At 40.6% G+C, this 17,446-nt stretch overlaps 1 protein-coding gene and 1 long non-coding RNA gene across 6 annotated transcripts in view; one reads left to right on the top strand and one right to left on the bottom strand.

Moving 5' to 3' along the window:
* Positions 1–17,446, top strand: part of LOC108000921 (trichohyalin) — a 174,382-nt gene that overhangs the window by 132,780 nt on the left and 24,156 nt on the right. For all 4 annotated transcript variants that reach the window (XM_062085269.1, XM_062085271.1, XM_062085270.1 and 1 more), the window contains one exon: positions 10,746–10,807. In XM_062085269.1, the coding sequence (XP_061941253.1) occupies positions 10,746–10,807 (62 nt within the window). The remainder of the gene's footprint in view (positions 1–10,745; positions 10,808–17,446) is intronic.
* LOC114576878 (uncharacterized) overlaps positions 1–17,446 on the bottom strand; it is a 141,856-nt gene that overhangs the window by 83,610 nt on the left and 40,800 nt on the right. The window lies entirely within an intron of this gene.

Consider the following 17,446-nt stretch of genomic DNA (forward strand, 5'->3'; position numbering starts at 1 on the left):
TCGTCAGGTTATTTCGAAACATCTTCGTTCATCCGCCAATTAGCAAAAAGGTAAAACTTTCGCTCAACGGCGAATCGTTCCTCGTGTTTTGAATCTTATCTTCGAAACGTCGCTCGTCTCTAATCGAGATCTGATAATTGGATAAGATATTCTCGTAAAATTGGAATTCCCCCGAATCTTGTTTCGAACAAGAAAAATCCCTTTCTTAATTAAATTATTTCCTTTCCGAAAATTTTTAGAATTCCTTCCGAAAGAGAAACAAGATATATATACATACACACCCGCAAGACGAGTAATCCTGTTAATCTAACAGCTTACAGGATACTTGCACATAATCCCAAGGACAATCTAAGACGTCCAGGACGTCCCAGGACGAGAATCATCCCTCTCCATCCTCCCACCCCTCCAATCTCAGCTTCAAGTGGCACTTGAGATGCAGCTCGAGGGACCCTCGACCGGAAACAACCCTCTCCCGTGTCCACTCGATGAAGTATCGACCCCTGCCCCCTCTCCCCCGATGGCCCTTCAACTCAATTATTCCTCGTGACGATAAATCTCCTTATCTCGGTCACCTGCTCTCTCGTATCTTTCGTATTCCTTCCACGATCCTCCTCCTCCTCCTCCTCCATTTTTCCTTTTCCTTTTCGACACGGGGTAGTAACGCGATACTTTTGACGTCCGAGAAGTTGCCCCCTTCGGCAAGGAGGAGGATTCCGTAACAAAGGAGCGAGGCCGTGGATCCGACGGTGCGCGTCGGGATATATAAGTCGGGGAGGGGTGGTGGACGAGGGGATGAGAGAATGGAAGAGAATGTGAAACCCAAGATGGCGCCATGGAGACGTGTCGCAGCGAGTTATGAAACAAAAGGGTGGCGCGAGCCGGCTACTACCGGCGAGGCTGCTGAATCTTAGGGCGCATTTCCATTTCAAATGCGCTGATACCGCGTAACACCCGCTCGTGTCACTATTTACTCGCGCGAGTCGGGATCCCCTTCCGCCCCGATAGACACCCTTTCCCTTTCGTTTCCTCCTGCGCATCGCAGCGAAAGAGAAGGGAAGGAAATGCAATTCAACGCTGCGGAAACGGTTCCGGGAGAGAGACGAGTTTTCCAGATGGATTTCTTGATCACGGTTACGAAATTGATTAGGCCTTTCTATCTTCCCTTCCATCGAACGAGCGCATCCCTTGCACAATGGACCTCGAGGAGAAGGAAATCGAATTGATTGTTTTTCTTTCTTTCTTTTTTTTTTCTTGCACTCTAAAACAAACGTGCCCTTCGATCTTAATAATATTTCAGCTTCGAGCACGAGATATTTCTTCCCGTTCTTCGCGAGCCTAATTCGGAATGGAAAAATCTCAAAACCCATTCTTCTTCTTCGAGGAGAAGAAGTTCGGACGAGAAGCTTCCGGAGAAGTTTCTTGGAGAAGTTGAAAGGTGAGCCGGCGACAATAAACTGGGGAATAAATTCGACCTGTGAAGCGAGTTTCCGCGGGTATGGATCTTGCTCCTCTCAAGTTTGTCAATTTGCCCGAGTGGAGAAACTATCGCGAAACTCAGTTATCGAGCCGAGGATGTATTCAAATTCCATCATAATCGCGAAGAAGGAAGGAAACACAGAGGCGAGTACAGAGAGGGGCCAACGCTCTCTTATCAACCAATTCCATTACCAAGATTACATCATCCTACTCGTTCGATTCGAAATGGGCGTTCTCCCTACGAGAGGAGGAGGGAAGGGGGTTTGATCCCCTCAGTTTTCGCGGCGGGGCTTTTATTCGGCCACATGCCGCCGCCTGCCCCTGTCCCACGTTAATTAGTTCGAGATGGTCGGGCCGGGCGAAAACTGTTTGCCTTACCCTTCTTCCTGTCCGCGTACGACTAGTTAGCCGGCGGGGATAACTCGTGATTGTTGCTCTCCATCCTTCTTCCGTCTGCTTCTCCCTCTGCTTTCCTTTCTTCCTTTTTTTCTCTCGACTCGAAGGAAGAGAAGGAGGAGGAGGAGGTTCTTGGTTAAGGTTAACACCAAGGGATGGGATGGCACAGATGCGGAAAACTACGTAACGTCCTTCTCTTCGAGGGGCAACTTTTGGAACCTGGTCATTTCCCCTCCCTTGGACGGGGTTGGGCGCCGTCTATCCCTTTCTAATCGAAGGATGAAGGGGGATATCACGGTGATTTGAGCAAGGAATCAAGTAGCCGGAGAGGGTGGATTGATGTCGCTTCTTGGTCGGAACGGATGATTGATGCTTGCCCGTGTTTGATAATCGGATTTCCTGGCTCGGTTTCCTTGACAGTTTACCCGGATAATTTGTTTCGGGAATAAACTAATCTTCGATTAGTTTTTAATCTTGCCAATTCTTCGAGATAATACCTTTTTAAGCTCGAGTTGAATCCCATTTCGATCAATTGATCTTTCGATCTCGGTGAGATAATTTTGATGATTATATCGTTATGGATATGGATCGTTGTTGTTATTATTGTTTTTTTTTTAATTAAAAATCTTTTAACTCGTTGAAAAATAATAAAGGCTATATATATTCGTTCGACGAATAATTATTTCGAATTGAAGTTTCGTCTCTTTTTGCAGAGACGATTCGTTGTTTACAACTGGAAAAAGTTTTCATGGGGAGCGGTTTTGTTTCGAAGGCCTCGTTAAAAACTACCCCCGAATTGGCTCGGATTTTTTGCAGGCCGGTAAACACAATGAATTCCTAACTGAAATTCGAACCAATAAAAATATTTTTGCCAGGTTTCGAAATAATCGCGAGAATAATTCACAGAATTTTTTTTCGTCCTCTTTCTTAATTATTGATTAATTATTGATTAATATGAATTTTTCGCTTCTGAGAAATTTAAACTCTCTTCATTTCGAATTTCACTTCTTCGAAGATATATTTTCTAAAAATTCTATACTTGTACTTTCTCTATTCCCTTCTTTAGAATTCGTTCTCTTTAGAGTCATTCTTTATCAAATTCCAAAGAATTTTTCACGTTTTCTTTACATTCGAGATATATATATCTGCAACCTCTTTCATCTTCTTTCGAGTCAATTAAAACTATCGCCCACTTTGCGTGCGTTTTGCTCGATTCGTTAATTAAGTGGTACGTTTCGTGTGTTTACATCGGTGCTCGAGATCCCTCTCGTCCCCTTCCCCTTATTTCGCTTGCCCGATCTTCACCCAGTCAGACAGTCGCGTAATTTTGTTTGTCTTGGTCTTCACTTTTCACGGGCCGCCCTCTACGAATTCGATCTTAATTAGTAGTGTTGGGAACCACATCAAAGGGAAGGGAAAAATTGTTTGACTTTGCTGCCCGAGAGACACTCTTTTTCGATTAACTTGCTTCTCGTGGAAAGGCATACATTTCTTTCTCATTCATCGAACTTGTTCATGACATTCTATATAGATTATAAAAAAAACAGGATGGGTTTAATAAAAATATATAAATTGTTTTGGAATGTACGTACAGTTGTTTGATCTCAAAGAAAGAAGAAATTTAATTTTTATGGAGCATACAGTTTTCGCGATATTTCTGGTTTAAATAAAGTTAGATGAGTGAACGAAACTATTGCTCGAATTCGTATGTATTCACGATCTAATTTAATACAAAGGATTATATTAATTAATTTCGAAGATGGTAAGAGGATAGGGAAGGCAGACTCCTTTCAAGATTAATGACTAATCCTCTTAAACAGTTTCTGCACGCAGTCGACCATTCGAAACTACTACGAAACGTGAATGCTATCGTATTAGACAGCGCAGACAATCATATTCGATACAATTTTAACCATTTTCATCGAGTATCGAATATTGTATCTTAATTTTAAACGCACTTTCTCTCGAATTATTTACGTTTAACGATGCAAAATGACAAATAGATTTATAATCTGTTTCTCCAAAATATTTTCTTTCCGTCGAAACGACAAGTTGAATAATCTGAAAGAGAAGGATCGCTGCTCTCTGCCGTCGAATCGAATGAAACAAATACACGCATGGAGGAAAAGGACCGTTCGTAGAACTCGAACGAGATCCAATTTTGAATGCATTCCAAGACCTTTTCTCGGAGGGAGGGAGCGCGAGGAATCGTTCGATTTGCAACAAAATGTCAAACAAGATAGAAACGGGGAAATATCTCGGGGCTCGAAACGGAAAGGAATGGACGATTTTCGGATCAAGGGTGAATGGCAAGGAAAAAGTACAAAGTCGAAGGCGGTCGAGATCAACCAATATTGAACCACTGCGGATAAGCGGAATTTGTTTTCGATTCTTTCGATGCACCGTTTCCCTAAGAGTACCACGATAAAGTAAAATGCAATACCTCTCTAAAATATTTCATATACTATCGAATATATCCTTTGCGAGAGGTGTTTTCATCCTTATGCAGAATCGCAGGTGGATACCAACGATTTATCGTCAGATATCTTTTCCTGTTAAAAAAAAGAAAAAAGAAACAATAATTAACCGGTGTGTTTTACTTTCATTTCATCGTTATGAAATTATTTCTCTGGACAATTCATTTTAACAAGAGGCATTCACAGAGGCATTACAAAAAATATTGTCACGTTATTCCATTCATTAACCCTTTATATGGAAACGGATATCTACATTTTAGAACCGATATTCATCATATATTTAAAAAATTCCTTCTCCAAGAAGTATTTTCTTAATTTAAATTGATCTTCACAAACAAACGAGAACCAGGAGAATCGAAGAGGTAAGAATCGAAACAGGTAAGATTGCCCACGAATATTCCTTACCAATCCCCGCCCAAAACTCGTACATAAATTATGCACAGGGCGCGTAAACACGCGTGAAAGTTCTCGTGAGACTCGAATAAGGAGGGCAGAAAAGTGGAAAGCTTGCAACCGGTAAACTTTTCTTGAGGGATTCTTGCAAGTTCGGGAACGTTGGGCTCTGTCCGAGCGGTTGATCGATCAGAGATCGCTCCCGGGACATCAAATATTCAGCCGTGCTCTTCCACCCTTTTTGATGGACTCGAGATTGTTCCATCCTTTACGACTAAATTCTAAATTCCTTTTCCCCTTTCTTTTCTTTTCTTTTTTTTCTTTTTCTTTTTCCAGCACGCCAAGTCACGCGCAACGCAATGTTTCACGAAAGGGGTGAGGGGGATTCGCTGCTGGCCTTCGAACGAATATGTTTATGATGTTGGCTCGCGGTGCAGCGCACGGGAAATGGGGTAGAGGAGGGAGAGAAACGGTGTCTCTGCAACACAAGGGGTCGAGCAGAGGCCGCTTCACCCTCTTCGTATTTATTCCTCCGCGTTGGACGCGCGAGATTTTCGGGGATGCCGTTTGGAAGCGTTGGGGTTGGGCCGCGAATTTTTCAGACGGTTTGTCGCACGGTGCTTGAATTCGAAAATTTAGAGTAATTAAGCTTCAGAGTTGTTTTAGCCAGGGCCGCGGGTAGAGAGTGGAACGCACAGTCCGAGGGTGGAATTACGGTTTAAAATGTTTCGCGGAGGGTGGGAAAAAATTGTAATAACAGTGGGCTCTGGCTGGAGTGTTCCAGTTTTAATTATCGTTATGAATTGTTTTTCTCGGGGGTATTTTTCGGTGGGTGTAATCGTGTAAATTATACAGCTTCGGCGAATGATTGACGCAATTATGTTACGAATTAATTGCGTTAATTTTTGCGAGAATTCCATTTTTTAAAAACTTTTTACATATAGCTTTCGAAATTTTCTTTTTAACCTTCTTAAAAATGACAATACAAAGTAATATCTCGGTAAAATTTAACAGAATCTCAAATAAAAAAAAAAAAAGAAAAGAAATCCAACTTATGAATAATACAAGTTAATTAATTCCCTGTACCCTACACTTCCACATTAACATTATATACCGTCATATTGTTATTACAGTTTCTCAAACAAACCAGGGAGTGGCACGAAACCATTCGTTTCTCCGGAAACAAGCACAATTCCCAAACTAAATTACATACTTTTCAACTTTACGAAAATAACAATGCAGCGTGCATATACATATCCGGAATCCAACTATCCATCCACTTTCCGGAAGGAGATAACTTCTCGTGCAATATCACGTTTTCAAACGCGCCCCTCCCCTCCCTTGTCGATCTCCAACGAGCCGTGTCTCTCCGGCTATATTTTCCAAACAAGCGATCGACTTCTTTGCGTGGATGCGACGAGAGACGCCGGTTGATTTTCGCAAGGGAAGTCGGCTGTTTGGCCGCCGATAGATCCGCTTCGTTCGTGTTTACGTTACGCGTTAAACCCGTTGCGCCGTGCATTAAACCAGACAACCCCCACGCCGAGGATCCAAAGCCCCATAAGCATCGTTACGCCGCGTTACGCCTTCCACCCTCCTCCCTCGATCCCGAAATTACTGACACCTATATATACCACCTACCAGTCCAGCTACCCCTGGAAATTAATCCGTATCGCATTCGCGCACACTCGTTTCCTGTCCAAGCCAACGAAATTGACCCCCTTTCGAACTTTAAGTAAGTTTTAAATTCGAATTATTATATTTTTTGCGAATACGGGGATATATTTTATTTCAATGTGAATTTGACTTTTTTAGAAATTTTTTGAATCGATTAATCCTGAGATATTTTATGGATCCATTTTATGGATTGTAAATGTTGCGCGAGAAAGACGAGTGTAAACCCAACCTTCTTTATTTGTCACGAGTTGTACGCACGGCGAATTTTTCGAGACAATTTTTCAACGGTAACACCGACGTGAATCGATCCAGTGGGGATAACAATCTAATTTTTCAGTTTAGTAACCCTTGATGGGATTAATCGCGATCCTTTGTACCAGGCATTTGTTACGTTTTACACGTAAATTTTTGATTGGTTGCGAATTTCGTGGAAAAATTTTGATGCAAACAAAATTCGACTGTGATTAATACAAAGTTTTACGAGTTTTACGAACTTGCAACGTTGATTAAAACGATGGGATTAGTTTCGAAAGAGATTTTTAATCGGTCGAAATTAAAGGGAAGAATTTCTTTGAAGGAGAATCGAAGTCAGAAATCAGGACATTGGAGGTAGATTAAACAAGATAGATATAATAGAAAGAAGATCTTTAAAATAGTTTTATTTAATAATACACAAAATTACGAATTTCGTCACTTTATAAAGGATACACGTTAATCTTTTATATGACTTCTTTAACGCTCATGTTACAAAGGAGTAACCCTTTGAGTGTTACTTCGCGCAAGATGAAAATTATGGAAGCGTTTAGCATCATACAAGCGAACAAGCAACCCGAGAGACGCCTGCAATACCCTTAAAAGAGATTAAAGTGTTCAAAGTTAATTCTATATCCGATTAAAATATATTTCATAAAATTAACGACAAATTCAAATTTCATTTGAGATTGAAATTCAACTTTTTAAAAACATACAACATGGAGATAGAATATTGTTTGGAAGAAACGACAATCCTCAAATTTTATAATAAATAATATAATAGTCGACGTTGTATTTCCATATATATATACAAACTACAAACAAGAATAAATAAATCTTCATAAAATTCTCGCTTCGCTTTATAGCGGAGCATAATTCATCCGATACCTCCCTCCCCTCATACATACCTAAAATTTCCCCAAGGAATACCATCCCATAAAAGGTAGAAGAATTTCAAAACATGTGCATCGGAAGTAGCTCCTTGGAATGGATCATCCGCATGTCGAGAGTACACGTTACTACACTTAACGTAGCCACTCAGCCCTTCGTCTTACAAATTTACGTGTGCGTACATCGAGCGCACGTATATATTTGTGTATGTGTACATCGCGTAGACAAGACGTACGCATGTGCGTAGCTTTACATACGGCTAGGGATCACGATATTGTGCAGTTGAGATACGGGACGCTTATACAACCCCTCTCTCCTCCTCCCCCAAACCCTCTCCTGCAGAATCTCCTGCACCTTTCCGCACGAACACACGATCCCCCCCCACTCCTTAACTCTTCTTCGACACCTGGCAAGCCGCAACTTCGTATCCGACACTCCCCCGTCTCGGTTTCCGGGCTGAGAGTTAATTCGCGCCGCGTAATTCGGTGGGAACGGATGGGGGGATGTAGTTGGCGTATGCTAAATGAGGAAGAGCAAAGATCCCGTGGCTTTGCCGTTTCGAAACTGCGGGGACAGGTTCTGTTGGAATTTTGAGGCGTGCTTTCGGCGGGTTAGATGCTTCGCACTTGGATGAATTGGAATTAGCAGGAAGTTGGATTGTTGATTTAATATTGGATATTTTGCTTTCGTATGTTTCTTTTTTTGCAAGATTAAATTGTTGCTATTGGTGTATTGAATTTAGAAAGTTTAATATATCGCTAATTCGGATTTTTCTGAAAATGTAAGGATAATTGTTATTATCTTAAAATTATTATAATTGGAATTCAGAAATATGAAACTCCCTTAGATTCATTTTCTTCGTAATCTAGGAAACCAGCCTCGTCCGTAATTGATGTTTCACGAACGTTACAAGCGAACGTAAACAGACGTTACGACTCTGCAAGATTGCAGGAACGATGAAACGCGAGGTATGTAATTTACGCGGTTCTTCGGTGGTAAAATTGTATCATAGCGGTTGCATCATAGTATATATATATGAGTAAGAAAGTAAACGATGGGGAGAAACGTTCGCCGATTATTATCGCGAAACCTTTCGCCTGAGAGGTTACAGGAACGCGCATACTCGTTACGCGTAGGAAACCCTTTGCGATTCGTGCGGGGTTAAATTCGACGAGGAAAGGAAATCCCATATGTCGAGAAGTCCCAGCGCGTTACCCTCGATCCACCATATATTAACCCGGGAATTGAAGGGAGGGACCGAGTGGAGAGACACAGGTCCTTGACAAGATTTTCATCCCCGTATTCCTTTTCATTTCACTCTCATGATTTCTTCCGTTCTCTATCGCTCCTCATTCCCTCGACGACCAGTAATTAAAAAAAGAAAAGGAGGATTTGCGAAAATCCATGTTCAAATCGAGCGTGTAAGATTTTGTTAATATTATTAACGAAGGAAGGAAAGTGATCGAACGTTAACGATAACGTCAAGAGAGAGATTTAAATATTTTATCTGAAGTATTAAAAATATTTGATTTCGACTTGAAGATCGGTGGAAAAGAATTTCAGAGAATTATTTTGAAATCGAAGGAATTGAACGATGCTAAATGTATTTTTTAATATATGTCTAAGAGATTGAAAGAAAAATTATTACCATGTTATTCTTTTCATCTGGTTAAAGAGCGATATGAAATCATTGTATATTTTATACAATGATAAGAAATTATTATTCGAGTCTAAGAAGAAAAATTTCAATTTTTATTATAGGATGCTATAGGAAGTATCGTAAAGCGTTACGATATACTCTATTATATTTTTTCAATGCCATTGCGTGGTTCCATGTAAACCGTGAAAATATAAACAATGATTTTACGATCATTCTGCGCCCATTAAATATAAATGTGCTACGATAAAAAATCATACCAACATTTTTTTCAATGAAGGATACAAAAAATTCGCTTTAGTTGAATCGCAGTAAATGTTTATGCCAGAAAAGAGAGAGAGAAAAGAGAGAAAAAACAAATATATCTTGACCATACATTAAAGTGGATATTCTTGGAAACGAGAGAAACAAGAGGCAACAGAAATTTTTTATTGTGTAAAATTTTTTTTAATAGAAACGACCAATCTCTTGATTATCGAAAAAAAGGCGTATCAATTCGTTCTACTTCTCTGTATCGTAGAATTTACAAAGAGAAAACCCTCGATTACAATAAGTTTCCATGGGATGAAAGTTTTCAGTAACCAAAAGCCAGTTCATAATCGGACAGAAAACTTTATTTTATTTGATACTTTAATAATCTAATTTAAACTTAGAGCCGATTGGCGTTCATCTAACTTAATTAAAACTTTAATTAGTCGATCAAACTTAAGAATATTCTTCTTTTTTTTTTTGTTACCGCTTTTTCAATTAAACAATATCGATCCTGGAAAGAGATGTGGGGAAAAATTCAATCGATTCATCGAGGAAATCGTCCTGAAAGGAAAAAAAAATTCCAAGGATAAAAGTCGATCCTCCTCTTCTCATCAACATCAACAATATCCTCCTCCTGAATCCACAAAATTCACCAACCCATTTCCTTTTCTCGTTCCCACCCACTTCTAAAAATCTTCTCCAAAATTTATCCCCACTTCGAAACTCCTAATCGCGTTTCTCCCCGAACGCGACGCATGCATACGTAACACACCTACGACAAACACAGCTAACCCCTGGAACACTTCTTCCAGGGAGGACTTCCTCCTGAGAGGAAACGGACAGGAAACGACGCAGGGGCAGAGAAAACTTTCCACCGCGAAACTGGCCGTGCCCAGAACATTCGAGGAGCATTGCGACTCTTTCACATCCCCCTTCCATCTTTATCTTCTCTTCACCGCAGTTTCATCCTTTTTTTTCCACATCTTTTCTCGAGGGAAGGTCTTCTTCGAACCGAAGATTCGCTCAAAAATCGGCGGCAACGTGTTACCAAGAAGTCTCCTCTCCTCCTCCTCCTCCTCTTCCTCCTCCTTCCCCGTGCTTTAGCCGCGGATTAAAGTATCGGCGACACCAGCCGCGACTGAATAATTCAGGACGAAAGTTTGAGAGCCGCAAGACGGGGGAGGAGGGGGAGGAGAAAGCCTCTGGTGTGTCGTCGACGAAGAGACAGAGCTTGAGAGCTTTTCAAAACGATCGAAATTCGCTTTGTGTTGCAGGCTTCGCGCTGATGAGGATCGTCGAGGTGTACAAGGAGATACAGGAGCAGGAGATGAATATCGTGAGTACCTTTGTCCTTTTTTTTTTTTATAATTTTTTTGGTATTTCGGATTTGTCGCCGCTGTTGTTGGAAATTTAACCGGAAAATTTTCTGGGATAACATTTTTGTTCCATTAACTTGGCCTGTGTTTTGTTCTCGTTTTATTTTTCTTTTTTTTTGGAGGGGAAGGGGGTGAATGTAATAGGATTTTGTTGAGTAGAGAGGTAGCTACGCTACGCGAATCTCTCCGGAGTGTTGAAAGAAGAGTGCTCGAGATTATTCTGGTCGAGATTATTCCGATCGATGGATATTAGTTAAGGTGAGTGGACGCAGGGAGAGAAGAAAAAAATGAGTAAGAGAAATGTTTTCGATGTATTATTATCTCATATAATTCCTTTGGTATCTTCGTGATTCTTAGAATGATAAATATTTATATTGAATGTTATTAAATTGTTGCAAGAAATCAATAATGTAGAATCCGACGATAAATTGCAAATTAAGGGAAAGTAACATTGGACTGAAACTCTATCAGATCACAAGAAAACAACGATAAATTACCAAAACCATTCAAAAAAACGAAAGAAAGAAACGTCTGATGGAAGAATTAAATATTAAACATGTAGCGTTCCAAGTACGGTGATTTTATAAAAAAAAAAGACAAAATTCCTTTCGTTAATATCTGAAGAAATCTCTCAACACCATAAACGTGGAGGCAAAGATTTTCCAAATCCCCGGCCAATGCAATGAATTATGTACCATAACGTTTCCAATCCGCGCGGAACGCGATAAATCTTCCACCCTAACGAACCCTATACACACCCCCTGCGTATACATCTCCCTCGATAAATCGCATCTCACCGAGTATCGCCGGCCACCTTCCCAAAATCAAACGTTGAATACTTGATAAGAACGATCCACGGTAGAGCAAGCATTCGTAACGAGGATTTCCAAGAATTTCTTCTCGAGAAATCGAGATTTCGGATATAAATCGCCTCTACCTGTTCACGTTCGAATTATTTAAATAAACGAGCGTTGGCTGACGCAATTAAAACTGGGGAAGGGGAGGGAAGAGACGAAACGGCGAATCCGTGACGCGGGGGCCAAAGTTCCAATCCAACCCCCTCCCTCCTCTCTGGAATATTAATTGGAAAGTTAAAAGGGAGTTTTGGTCATTTAACCCTCCCCTCCCTTGATCGCCCAACTTCGTACCCTCCCTTATTCTCGATGTTCTTCCAGTCTTTCGGCGGATGTTCCAACACCCGCCTCCCCCGGTGGCTCCTCCTTTTTCTTTTTTTCCTTTTTTTTTCATCCCTCCCATCCGCCCTCGGCTCAGAAACACATGGAAAATCTCTTTGATCCTTGCGCGACCCCTAGCCTGCCTTCCGGGTGAGATTACACACCTGCAGACGTCTCTCTTTTGAGAGTGAAAATTCGTTTCGACCGTAACGACATGTTATTACGATTTCGCCCCGCGGACAGTGATACGGGCAACCGTGTTTTCGAAATGGCATTCCGCGAGGAAACGTTCTGCCCACTCCTCCACTGTGGCGGTGGGTGTTCTTGGAATTTTAAAAAAAGATCCTTTTGGATCTTGGAAGCGAGTGGAGAAGTGAGAAATCTCGAAAGGTGTGGTTTTGCTCGCAAGCAATATTCATTATTTGTTTATCCTAAAGCTTAGTACGAATAACTTCCCCTTTGAGTAAGAGAAATCATCTTCTTTAATTCAATAAAAATAATATTTTCAAAAGCGAATGAGAAAAAAGAATCTTTCTTTACCAAAATTGTTCATTTTTGCACATTATTAGCTCTTAAGATCCTTGATAATCGAGCATAATCAAGATCCTGTAAAAAAACAGTGGATCTGAAACGATAGATCGGTACATATATACCTTTCCCCTTCCTTCATATGAATATTCCAAAACTGCCATTGTCCAAGTATCGCAAGGTAACACCCCGTTTTCATTTCAATGACAATGCGCCATAAAGATCCACCGTCCACCCTCCGGGGCCACTGTGCTGATTCCACGCGGTGTTTAAAATCCGTGGCAACGTCCCTTGTTCCGTTTTCTCCGAAATATATTCCCGTCGCGTTGATACCCGTCCTCCTTTATGGAGAATATCCCCCCAACAATGATCCCAGACCCATTATGAACGATCCTCCGTTCGTAACAGCCGTCGCCGCGCAATCGTTTCCAAGCGAAACGTTAAAGTCTCGAAGATTGAGCCCCTTTGATCCCCCCTCGAGCTGGGGGATCCAAACCCTTCCCCCTCTCTCCCCATATTTTCCACCAAACGAAGAACAATGTTTCGAGCGGCAATAACGAGGACCAGTTGGTTATTGTACGACAGTTATTTCCACGGGAATTGTCGAACCATCTCGTTCCATCTCCATTTCCACTCTGAGATCGGACGTGAAAATCACGTGGACATGAAAGAAGGCCACGAGATTCGTTCGAACTCTAATTGTTTCTTGTACGTGATCGTGGTCGAGACAATCGAGAAGTAATTGTTTCTCTTAACAACTGCCAGATATGATCTCCTTTCCGCGTTTTATAGCTCTCGAGGGGGTGGCTCGGCTCGATATTGGATGATTTAGAGCTTCTTCCTTTCCTGGGGAGGGGTAGGATTCGTGGGAATAATCGTCGAATCTTTCAAAGATACAGAGTCGTATCAAAGGAAGTTTTTCGATGGAGATTCCTGTATATGAATGTTTCGCGTTCGATTTCTCCGCGATAAGGATGAATAAGGGGTTGAAGTAAACTTTGCCGCCTCGTGTTATGAGATTTCGTTCTATTCGATTCGAGTATCTTTTTTCCCTTATTCGATTCCGAGTCGTAGTAAATTGTATATATATTTTTTTTTTCATAGAAAATATTACATAACGAATTTCCAATGAAATTAGAAAACGAGGAGACATCCCTGATATTTGTCATGAAATTTTCACAATTATTGTCCTAATTTTATATCGAGAACCTATCAAATATTTTACATATTTACTATTACTATCGCTGTTAAAGTGTTTTCGATTAATAATCGAAATAAAGATCAGATTATACACAGCACAATTTGCTCCACCAAGATCAAAAATAATTCGGAATAATTCCTGCAAACGCATCGAGTCGTTCGAGTTAATTTTCCTATTTAATTAAATAATCCAATAATTCCAATTTTACCGATTTTCCAGGATACCTTAATTTAATTCGTATATATTATTCATTTCGGGGAGAAACGAAAGACGTTTTCGAATTCGTTCACCGCATAGTGCTGCCACCCCGTGGCGGTACCGGTAAACCGAACCTCGACCGCAACTCCGATCTCGTTACTTTAAACGAGAGCCCCCCTCCCCCGCCCTCGACCGTTCATCTTTTAAACCCATAAAACTGATTCAACGGCCGGACCAAATTGTTCTTCCACTGTGTATTTCCGCGCGATTAGGCTTGGCAACGAAGCACGGGGGAGGCGCGAGAACGAGCGGAGTGGCGAGGAAAGGACATCCTCGCGGATGTTGCCAGACGAGAGCCGAGGTTCTGACGTAATCTTCGGGAATGGAAGCGGAAGAAGGGGAGCGGCGCGAGGCGAAGAAAGCTCAGGATTGGGGAGAAGAGGGATGCTGCTATGCGCGTTGGCCTGAGACAACGACCTTTCGTGCGTGAATGGGTTTGGATATGCGTTTCCTATAACGCAGTGGTGGCGTGGTGGAAACGGTCCCGGGGTCGAGAGGGCCCGCTGAGAATTCAGAGGAAAGGAAATGCAGGGGGAGGGGCGAGACATATGTACGGAACGCGGGGTGAAAATATTAAACGGGAGAAAGTATGCGTGAAATGTGAAACCGAAGGTGGAAAGGTGGAAGAGGCTTGTCTGTGGGGAGGGAGGGGAGAAGATTAATTATTGGGGATTTGCATTTTACGAGTGGATTGGATATCGAGTGAAGGAAAATAGTGAAAGTGGTTGTTACGGTAAAATGTTTGGAGGATGGTAAAGGAGTCGTGGGTTATGTCAGGTTCATCGGGGAAGATGGGAAGTTTGTCCGGTCGAAGGAGGAAGATTAATTATCGTGGTGGTTTGATGGAGAAGAAACGGTTAGGGGGATGATGGGCGAAAATTTATTGCCGAATTTTTTAAGCAAAATTTTATCTTATCATAAGCTGCGGCCCTATTTTTGTTTCGCGTAAATATATCGTGTCGAGTTATTTTCAATTATTCGAAATCGAAATCATGAACCGATTTTTAATAAAGGTTTTTCAATAGATCCTTTTTTCAGATGGATTGCACAGCGCATATTATTGAATTTTCTCGTATCTAAAATATTTTATTGTATCGTGGATATACACCGTATCTTCTTTTATTGAATTTTTCGGCCGAATAACTTCAAATCAATGAATTGTTGCGATTTAATCTAACTAATTGGGGAAAAATTTTTTACATTTTAAATATTCGACGAACGTTTTACAGTTACTTCGATATTTCCCGGATAAATTCCGTCGTGGCGGACATCGAATTGCATTATTCCAATATAATTTAACTCTTCCGAAAACGAAGAATCTGTAAATTAAAAATTTCATCTCATCGATTTACGCAATGTATCGACGGCCAGAATAATTAAATAGAATTTTATTTATTAAATCACCATTCCATTCTCAACATACGAATATCAACCCTCGATGCACTCGCTTAACAAGATAAACGACGCCGATTCCTTCTTCTTGGTCGAAGGGACTAATTCAATTTGGAAGGGTAATACCTGGAAAGCGTCACCAGGCATTATCGCATTTTTCTTCGAGGCTGAAAATCGACTACGATGCTCGACGACCGGATGAGCCTGAAGACTGAAATGAGAACAGCGATGGCGGAAAATGGAAGGAGGTCAAATTACTCCCCTCGATCTTCAAGGCCGTGAATGGATGGATATTTTAGCTACTATCGGGGATAGATTCTTCTCTGTATATTTTATGACGAAATATCCCTTTGTGTACCCAAGATTCTCGAGCCATCGAAATTTTAAATTTTCCTCCATAGACATTATCACTTTATTTCCTTCCCATCGTCCCATTGGAAACTTGAAATACAGAGAGAGTCTCGATTATCGGAATAACGATTGATCAACGAGATTAAAAAATTAAAATAGAACTCGAAGAAAATCGCTAAATTTTCGTTCCATTGTTTTGTATTTTACATATTTATTGTATTTTATACAGTAAATGCGATAATTGATGTTATATAATATCGTATTAAACATTTTCGAGGATCATTTTCTTGGGTGCAAAAGTTAGTTGATTATATGGAACAGTCGCGTCGTGTTTCCACAAGATTTCACAAATGTAATTCGCAACAAATGTCTTTTTTCCTTTCTTTTTTTCTTTTTTTTTTTCTTTTTTCTTTTCGACATTTTAATTAACTCGTCGCTTATACATTGGAAGGAAATAATTCTTTCAGTTCCACATGACGTGATACCATTTATTATAAAAATCTTTTATAAAGGAAAGAAAATTGCGTGGAGAATATTTAATATTCGTCCTGGTATCTGCGTCGCGAGTGAATTAATTTTCGACGTAATTAAGCCAACCCGGCTATACCGATATAAGGTTTTAATGAAATCCACGATAAAAATTTTTCCATAGATAACATATATCCCGTCTACGTACCGGACGGTGGAAATGCGTAAAAGCGACAAAGAAATGAGGAAGAACAAATGGAGTTTCAGCTTTTAGAAAGTTTCATTTGCATTTTTATTGTTTTCATCGATTAATACGTGGTACCGTTCCACGCTTAAAAAAAAAAAAATAATAATTCTCGGGAATGCTACATCGCCGATAAGATAGAATTAATAAGATAAGATAAGAGGAGAACTCGTTATTTTAATAAACTCGGTTAATTCGCAGCGTAAGAAATAAATTTTATTTTTTTCTTGTTTTCTTCCCAGATTAAATTCTACTTTAAAGATATTCTCGAGATTTGTACTTGGAACTGTAAGAGGAGATTAGAATAGAAAGAGATCCCTCTGTAATATCATATTACAAAACGTTTCTGATCATCCACAACATAAATAAAAAAATAAACCGAAATGAAATTATTAGCGTTCCAATCCAAATGAATCGGTTGCCCCGATAATAAAATTAATCAAATCAAAGGGTATCATCGTGACGAAGCTTACTAGAGCTCGCTTAAACAACGAAACGAAGTTTCAAAAACTATCGAGCGAAAAGGAAAAAGAAAAAAAAAAAAAAGAGGAGATTCGAGAAGCATATTCAAAATTTACATAAATGTAATTCCAACTCGCGTTGCTCATCACGTTACGACCCATCCACATCCGTTCCTCTAATTCGAAACGAAAGGCAATCAACGAGAAACAAGTGACTGTTCGATCCCACACATCGAATTTCCATTAGAATTCCCCCAATAGTTCCATTCACGGTTGATTCCATCGGTTGTCTCGCGGAATTTCCCCGCGACTAAGAAACGGAATGGAGGGGGAGGGGGCGAAAAACATTCGCCAGATGAAAATTCACTGTCTCCTCTCGTGGCGGCTTCATTGTTACAAAAGAGTGCGCGTCGTCGATTGATCGCCGCGTTTGGCTCGGTTTGTTTCTCCGGGGAGCGAAAGAGAAACTTTTGAGATATGGTTCTCGTGACGTGTAATTCGTAGCCCCGATCCGTTGCGTG

This window comes from Apis cerana, linkage group LG14 (assembly GCF_029169275.1).
Source record: "Apis cerana isolate GH-2021 linkage group LG14, AcerK_1.0, whole genome shotgun sequence".
Taxonomy (NCBI): domain Eukaryota; kingdom Metazoa; phylum Arthropoda; class Insecta; order Hymenoptera; family Apidae; genus Apis; species Apis cerana.